Source organism: Octodon degus, unplaced genomic scaffold (assembly GCF_000260255.1).
Source record: "Octodon degus isolate 3935 unplaced genomic scaffold, OctDeg1.0 scaffold00086, whole genome shotgun sequence".
In the NCBI taxonomy this organism is placed as follows: domain Eukaryota; kingdom Metazoa; phylum Chordata; class Mammalia; order Rodentia; family Octodontidae; genus Octodon; species Octodon degus.
In genome coordinates this window covers 4,094,226-4,102,682 of record NW_004524662.1, presented here as the reverse complement: position 1 = coordinate 4,102,682, position 8,457 = coordinate 4,094,226, and the positions used below count along the sequence as shown (strand labels likewise).

The window sequence follows — 8,457 nt, the reverse complement described above, 5'->3', positions numbered from 1 at the left end:
CCGCCGCGGCCTCTCCACAGCCCCGCCGCGGCCTCTCCTCCGGACATTAACCCGTTCCTGGCGGCCGCCCGCAGCGCGGGGGACCTTCGCACCTCAGACCTAGAAGGAGCCGGACTTGAGTTTGAGTCTGAATTCTCCGCGTGGCCGCAGGTGGGAGTGGGAAGTCACATCCGCTCGGCTCGGCTCCTGGCGCGTCGTGGGGTCGCAGGTGCGCCCGGCTCCCCACAGACGGCCGCGGAGACTCGCCTGCCCGCGGCGTCGCGCGAGGGCGGGGTGCGCCGGGCGCGCACGAGCCCCGCTGAAGCCCCGCCCCCGGCGCCCGCTCCCACTCCTGATTGGTCGGCGCGGCCAGCGGGCGGTCGGGCCGCGTCTCAGCTATAAAGGGAGCCGGGGCATGCCCGCCGCGGCGAAGCTCGTGCTGCTCGGGGCGCGCCCGCTCCCAGCCCTCGCGTCCTCCAGCCCTCCGGGCGCCGGAGCGCTCCGGCTCCACCATGCCGCGGGGCTTCCTGGTGAAGCGAACTAGACGGCCGGGCGGCTCGTACCGAGCGCGCCACGCCGAGCGGGTCCCGCCTCCGCCGGGGCCCCAGGTGGCGCCGCCCGCCGCCGCCGAGGTCCCCAGCGCCTCCCTGCCGGGAGCGGAGCGCGCGAGTCCCCACGCCCGGGGGCGGACTGCGGAGACTGCTCGGGAACTGTCGGGGTCGCCCTGTCGGGCTGCGGGGGTGAGCCCGGGGACAGGCGGGCGGGAGGGCGCGGGGTGGCGGGCCGAGGACACGGAGGGCCCAGGGCCCAGCCGCAGCCCCGCGAAGCCCGCGGGCGCCGAGCTCCGCCGCGCGTTCCTGGAGCGCTGCCTCAGCTCGCCCGCGTCGGCGGAGTCCTTCCCCGGGGGCGCCGCCGCCTTGGGCACCTTCTCCTGCTCGGGGGCGCCGGCCGCCGCGCCCTCCCCGGCGGAGACGTTCCTCCTGCCGCTCCGGGCGCCGTTCCCGGAGCCCGCGCTGCAGCCGGAGCCCGCGCTCCTCCCAGCCGCCCTGCACAGCCTGAAGCGGGCGGCCGCGGGCGAGCGCCGGGTCAAGCTGCCCGCGGGCTGCGCGCCAGGGCCGGCGGCCGCGGGCATCAAGAAGCCAAAGGCCATGAGGAAGTTGAGCTTTGCCGACGAGGTGACCACGTCGCCAGTCCTGGGCCTGAAGATCAAGGAGGAGGAGCCCGGAGCGCCGTCCCGGGGCCTGGCGGGCAGCCGCACGCCGCTGGGGGAGTTCATCTGCCAGCTGTGCAAGGAGCAGTACGCCGACCCCTTTGCGCTCGCCCAGCACCGCTGCTCCCGCATCGTGCGCGTCGAGTACCGCTGCCCCGAGTGCGACAAGGTCTTCAGCTGCCCCGCGAACCTCGCGTCCCATCGCCGCTGGCACAAGCCACGTCCCCAGGCCGCAAGCACAGTGTCCTCCGCCGACGGGAAGCCGCCTCCGTCCTCTTCGTCCTCGCCGGATTCTGCCTCCCTCGCGCCTTTCCTGGCCGAGGGCAAGGAGAACAGCCGGGCCGAGCGGACTGCGGATCAGCACCCTCAGGCGAAGGACAGCTCCAGGGAGGATCAGCACCGGGACAGCGACCCACGCCAGGCCCTCCCGGGGCTGCCGCGCCTGGAGCCGCCGCTGCCACAGGCTCCGTACACCGAGGGCGTGTTGGGGCGTCGGGTGCCTGGGCCGAGTAATGCGGGTGGTGGCACGGTATCGGAAATCTTTGTGTGCCCGTACTGCCACAAAAAGTTCCGTCGCCAAGCGTACCTGCGCAAACACCTGGGCACTCACGAGGCGGGCTCGGCTCGCGCGCTGGCCCCGGGCTTTGGCTCAGACCGCAGGGCCCCACTCGCCTTCGCCTGCCCCTTGTGTGGGGCGCACTTCCCGTCCGCAGATATCAGAGAGAAGCACCGGTTGTGGCATGCTGTCCGCGAGGAGCTTTTCCTGCCTGCTCTGGCGGGGGCTCCTCCCGAAGTGCCTGGTCCCGGAGGGGCATCTGACGGAGGTGCGCAGCAAATTTTCTCGTGCAAGCACTGCCCGTCCACTTTTTTTAGTTCCCCGGGACTGACCAGGCACATCAATAAGTGCCACCCCTCAGAAAGTCGCCAAGTATTGTTGCTGCAGATGCCATTGCGGCCTGGCTGTTGAGGTCCGAGAAATCAGGACGATTTCAAGGCTGGCCTGGGAGAAAACAGATCATAGGAACTTCTGTGGGGTTTCTTCAACTTGCAAGTTTTACTCTTTCCTTCTCATGTTTTCCCTCCTAAAACTCTAGTAGTCAATGTCCCACCCGGGGAGCGCAGGTATGTATATGGTATAAACATTCATGGTCGAGGCTCTCAGATGTAAAATCCCTTTTACTTTTCCCACTAAAATAGGATTTTCCCCCTCAAAACTCTGGAGACCCTAACGAATCCTACACGATTTGTAATTCCTATGGAAAGTCACAGTGAATGCGTGCATGTCTCAATGTCTACAAAAGGTTCTGGCTACCAGAAGTGGTAGTCATATTTTGTTGTTTTTCTCTTGCCAGCACAGGCACCTATGTAGTCTCTGTCTCAATAGGGTCAGGTATCTTGCATTGTATGTTCTGTGAATTACAAGTTGGGTGGTTGGTGCCAAACTTACAGGGCGAGAAGACTCAAGTCCTGTGTCCATGGGCAGGAAATTTAAGAGGATGTTTGCTGCTCTGTTTGAATCTCCTCAAACCTTTTAATTATATGTACTACTACATTCTTGCATTAGATTTTGGAGGCAGAGAGGGTGCTATTCTACTGGCAGGAGATACCCTCCAAGTTCTTACCTTTTGCTGTTTTTGTGTGCAGTATTCAGGAAGTGACGTTAAATGTTTACATAGCTTTTTGGAAATACTGAACTTTCCTGAAATCTGTTTTTAAGGCTTCACCCCACATCATTTAGTGTTGTAAATCTCATACTGTATATTATGTATGAAACTGTTCAGCTTTTAAAGATGTTAATACCTGTAAAACTGAATGGCAATTTACTCAATATTCAGTATTTTCTTTCCAGCAGCAACTTATGAATTTCTTTTTGTAAACTGTATTCAGTGTACTGTCCCCATTCCCCTAATACCTAGTTTGGGGCCCTGGCTGTGCACTGCTTGACAGGTAGCTCAGCTCTGTAAGACGCTTATCACCAAATAAATGTAAATAGACTGCTTTTTGTTTTGTATTTGTCTTAAGAATCCCTTGAACATGGCGTATTTTCAAAGCCACAATTCTTATCTCCCCAATGCCAGTGATTTTAATGCCTCTTAGAATCTTAGGATCCATTTAGAATACAAAAGCAGGAGATATATTTTACAAATGAATGTAAAGGTGCGGATATGCAATAAGAAATTTTCCTTTGAGGTATAGTGGCATAGACTGAAGTTTTAAAAAGCAGAATATGTTAAGTCTAGAAAGATACTCCTCGCACAAACTGATAGAACTGTATTTTAAATATTTTCTGTAAAAAGAGCTGTTATTTGAAGATGACAAAAAGTTTAGTGGTACTTATTTCAATATTTCAAGTTGGTATTTTCAGCTTATTTTATGACATATTATTGATCCATTAGATGCTTATTTAAAATAAAATGAAAGCACCTTAGAAACATGTAAGCAGCTAAATGTGATTTTCCTTTTTATATTTCTCCACCTTAACAGTGGGAAATTGTCTATGTTTAAATCTTACTTCCAATCTTAAATGGGTGGAACTTATTTACCCACTTATTAATTGGGAGTTTGATTTTAAGTATATGAAAACAAAAAATTAAGTTCACAGGAACTCTGAAAAATTGTTTTAGAAAAATTTAGGAGTTTTATTTCTCAATAAAACAATGTGAAATTTAAGAGATCGGACAACATGCAGTTGAGACAAACTGATGTTTTAATCTAGTGCCCTGGGTGAAGTTTTTGGTCAGCACTGGCAAAGCTACAAAATTTCTTATTTTTTAAAAAAGCGGTGGTAGGATCTGAGAAGCAGGCTGGAGGGTATCCTGAAAAGGGAATTTAAATTCATTTTTCGTAATTACCTAAGATAACTTAAGTGTATGCTTACTATGTCACCAACAGTCATATAGCCCTGCTTATTAAGTTAAAATCTTAAAATTATAAAATACATAAGAAAATGGACAGGAAGTGATAGTAAGAATATTTTGTTTTATTAAATACCATGTCATCTTTCTTTTATCCCCCCCATTGTTACAAATTTGTAGACACTACATGAATGATGATACATAATTTGTATTCCGTGGTTTGCCAGTATGATGTATTTACACATGCAGTTGGTACTGACGTCATGCTACATTTCCTTAGGAGATGCTCAATTTTAACAAAATGTGAGCAGCTTGTCTACTAGAGGGAAATGCTTTTGGAGGTCGGAATGTCTACCAACTCGCACATGCAAGTTCAGTATGAACAGTAGTAGATTTAACTTAGATTCCTGGGGCATGTTCCCTTTTCTTTTACTATAACACACATAATTTCAGCAACATATTTATACCAGAAAAGTTTTTTCCTCCTTCCCATCACCTTATTTTTGGTACTTATAAAGCATATAGATATACCAGGACCTATCAGTTAATATTAATGGGCCACAATTGCAAAACAAATAATATTTAATGGTGGTACCTTTAAAAAAGCAAATAGAAAATTACTTGAAGCTAAACAAATCAAAGTTCAGCAGTGATTTTTCTAATTACCTGATATGATGGCATCATCTACAGTTAAGAAATGAGAAAATATCTTGAGAAGAAAAAGTTAACATTAAAATTACTTCAGTTGAAATTTGAGATACTAAATGACCATTTAATTTTGAGTGCTTTATTTTTGTGACATAAATAATCTGTACATATCCTGTTTATTAACAGATCTGTTAACTTTAACTTTACAAATGCTTAAGTTTAATTTTACATTTGTAAAAAAATTATATATTTATTGAACCACTAAGCTGCAATGGGACACAATAAATAAAATGAGACTATCTGTTCAATTATATTTTGGCTCAATATTAATTATGAAATTAAAGGTAAAATTACTTAGACATAAGTATTTAGGAAGGTAAAGAGCACAGAATAAAACTCCACCCTTCAAAAAAAATAGCAGTTTGGAATGTAGGGGAAAAATGAACTGAATAAATAGCCGAAATCTAAAATATTAAGATACAAGTTATTTAAGTCCAGTGTTTTCTCAAAAAACGTACAGGAGGGAACATGCACGGCATGGTAGCTATGAAGGCCTGAAAGGGTTAACACTATGTTCATGCTAAGGTGGCTACTGCTGATCACACTGTTGAGCTGCTTGTCTCCTTAGGATTTATTGGCCGAGCCAGAGGACCGACGCAGTTTCATGGACATGCGGCTTTTGCTAGTTCGAGGAGACATTGGAGAGGCCAGGTCAGCCCCATCTACCTGCGTTGCTGTGGGAGCTTCACTGGGTAGAATCTCTGGGTAGAAACCTGTAGGAAACAGCAAGAACATTAACATGATCATCCAGCCTCTTATTTTGTAAGAACAGAACTTGTCTGCTACTGATCTGGAGTGAGCATCCTAAGCCTTAATGAAGTCTTTGAGAGAAAAAGCCCCATACATTCCAGTTCCAGCAGCCTACTAGTAATGTACTTGGAGCCCAGCAATCTGGTGCGTCAGGCTGTCATGTGAGCAAAAAAGCACCCATCATCATCCCCAGAGCCAGGACTCTGGAAAAAGCACTGGGAAGCAAAGTCTGTGGGCCAGGAACAGGGATACAAAGCACTTCTGGCATGCAGGAAGGACACAAGAAGCGGGTGTGAAAGACTGATTGCTGTCTCTAGGGTTCAGGTATAATAATAATAATAGTAATAATAATAATAATAATAATAATAATAATAATGGGCCTTCATTACTCAAACTGAAAGAAAACAGAACTTAACAGTTCTAACAGTTTCCAAAAAACTACTCAACACTCAGGAGACCATCATAGGTCCTAGGGACTTAAGTTGGTTTTTAAAAACAGGGAAGATAAATTTTTAGAGGGAAGATCATAATTCTTATCTCAAAAACCCAACCAAAAAGTTGTTACCTTAAAGTCTTATGTTAAAAGACTTCCTAAGTTAATGCTTGCTATTACTTTCATTAAGTTTCTGTTACCCTGTAGATAATCATTAAAATTATTAGACATAGAATTTTAAAACACACAGCCAGCCATGGTGGGGGACACTTTTAATGCTAGTACTCAGGAGGCTGAGGCAGAGGAATCACCCCAAGTTTGAAGCAAGCCCAGGTTACATAAGGTCAACCTGAATTACATAGCAAGACCTTGTCTAAAATAAAAAGTTAAAAAAATAAATAAATAAATAAAGTAAGTAAGTAAGTAAGTAAGTAAGTAAGCAAGCAGAACAAATTCAAATAGGAAAAGCCAGCTGGCTGTGGTGCTGAACACCTGTGATCCCAGTACTTGGAAGGCTGAGGCAGGAGGACTATTGCAAGTTTGAGGCCAGTCTGGGCTATACAGTGAGTTTGAGGCCAGCCTGACTGTACAGTGAGACTCTGTCTCAAAAAGACAACAAAACACTACAAAAATGAAGAGCCTTTGTGTCACTTATACAGCATTTTTCACCTCTATACTTTATGAATTATGACTACAATATATAGCAACAATAAAGAACCTTGCCCGTAGTAGGTTCTATGAGTAAGACATTAAGAAAAACCCTTCAGGAAAAAAAATCCTTAAAATAAAACAAGAAAATTTAAATTGTTTCTATATATTTCAAGGGTATTTTTCAATGAACATATTTGGGAAAAAAATGGGCTTCAGTTGAAGTCACAACTATTTGTAACAAAAAATGCTCAATAAAGAGAACTTACGGGAAATCTAAATTAAAATGTCTTTACAGAACACTCAAGGTGTTTAAAAGACCAAATGTCATAATTAAAATAAAAATATATTTCCAAACATATTTTGTCATTTATAATCCATGTCAACAGCCTTCCTTAAAGTAACTTCTCTAGCATCTTCTTTTCTAATTGAGACTGGCCTTCTAAATAAAAGGAGAAATACAGATTTCTTTAGTTTTATTCTTCCTGAAGATCTAAATTGGTGGGTACTGAAAAATCTGCAGAAGAATATAAATCAATGGCCCACTTAGGGAAGCCCTGCAGATGGACCGCAAAAGGAAGGTGAGGAGCGGTAGCTCATGCTTTTCTGATAACGTGTACTATTCCCGGCCTTGGGAGAGGCCTTCCCGTGGCTGTTTACCTTGAGGCGGCCAATGGTTTCTAGCGGAGGTTTTGGGAGGAAGAGAACTATCACTGCATTTCTTTCTTTGTTGTGAATGAAGAAATGGAGTAGCAAGCAGAAGTGAGAAAACACAAGAGAAGATAGATACAGAAATGAGAGACACAGTGCAGAATTTTACAGGTGTTAACTGAGGAGTGGAGAAGAGAGCGGTTAGGCTTTTATTATGAAATATAACTGGGCATGCAACGAGTTAGGGTGATGAGGCTTCACACTGCTGAGACTCTGTACATTCAGTGTTATACTTACCAGCTAACAAAACAAGTTCAAATAGGAAAAAAGAAAAGAAGAAAAACCATCTATGAGAGATTCTATACACATGTACTTTTTAAAAGTATTCACTGTATTGGTGGCACTCAGAAAATATCTAGAGATGATACAATGCCTACTATGACAGCTACAGTCACATTAGATTCACATTAAATGTAATTAAAACTAAACAAAAATTCAGCTCCCTTATACCAAACCCTAGTTATATTTTTCAAGGGTTCCAAAGCCACCTGTGGCTAGCTGCTACCATATTGGATAGAGCAGATACACAACATTTCTACCATCATAGAAAAATTTACTACACAAACTGCTTTAGAATATATCAAACTTGGCTTGGTGTCGTGGTACACGCCTGTAATCCCACAACGTGGGAGGCTGAGGCAGGAGGATTGCCAGGGTTTCAAGGCCAGCCTGGGCTACATAGTAAACTCAAAACCAGCCAGAACTGCATAGTGAGAAGTATCTTTTCAACAAACAAACAAAGCAATCAACTCAAAAATATTTTCCTCACTCAATGCTTCACAAAAACAAAAACCTTCTGAAAATTTACTTCATATGGATTTCTTCTATTTTCATCCTAAATTTTTCTTAACTGTACATATTCTGAAAATCTTTTCTCACTCCTTTTAATGGTAACAGTAAATACAGTTTCTCTTTAGAAGTGTTGGTGCATATCCTGACTTTATCACTTTAAAAACACCAACAACTCCTCCACGTCACCCTTACTGCCTTCAAATTAATGAAATCCCCCTTCAGCCAACTAAGAGTAAAATCAAGCTTTTTATAGTGTGTGATGTAGTTACCAGTACTTATTCATGTTTTAGCAAATGCTGTTTGTTGTATACGTTCAATGTACGCAGACTCTATAATTATAGAGAAATAATTACCAAGATTAAACAAGACTA

At 45.3% G+C, this 8,457-nt stretch overlaps 2 protein-coding genes across 9 annotated transcripts in view; one reads left to right on the top strand and one right to left on the bottom strand.

Annotated features, from left to right (window-relative positions):
• The first annotated feature begins 491 nt into the window (after positions 1-491).
• Insm2 (INSM transcriptional repressor 2) lies at positions 492-2,156 on the top strand. Its single transcript, XM_004637083.1, has one exon. It carries the CDS (start codon positions 492-494, stop codon positions 2,154-2,156), a length of 1,665 nt encoding a protein of 554 aa, XP_004637140.1.
• A 1,995-nt stretch (positions 2,157-4,151) lies between these two features.
• The window catches only part of Ralgapa1 (Ral GTPase activating protein catalytic alpha subunit 1), a 263,481-nt gene continuing 259,175 nt past the window's right edge, over positions 4,152-8,457 (bottom strand). For 6 of the 8 annotated variants that reach the window (XM_023721854.1, XM_023721851.1, XM_023721856.1 and 3 more), the window contains one exon: positions 4,152-5,465. Coding sequence is in view for 5 of the 8 variants with exons in the window: in XM_023721851.1 (XP_023577619.1) it covers positions 5,317-5,465 (149 nt within the window). In the remaining 3 variants the exon portion in view is untranslated. Of the gene's footprint in view, positions 5,471-8,457 lie in introns of all 8 variants that reach the window. The other 2 variants (XM_023721853.1, XM_023721855.1) reach the window with 2 other exon arrangements.

What these genes read in the sequence shown, in the direction of transcription:
- Insm2 (XM_004637083.1), top strand. Translation starts at nt 492, where the DNA reads ATGCCGCGGGGCTTCCTGGTGAAGCGAACTAGACGGCCGGGCGGCTCG.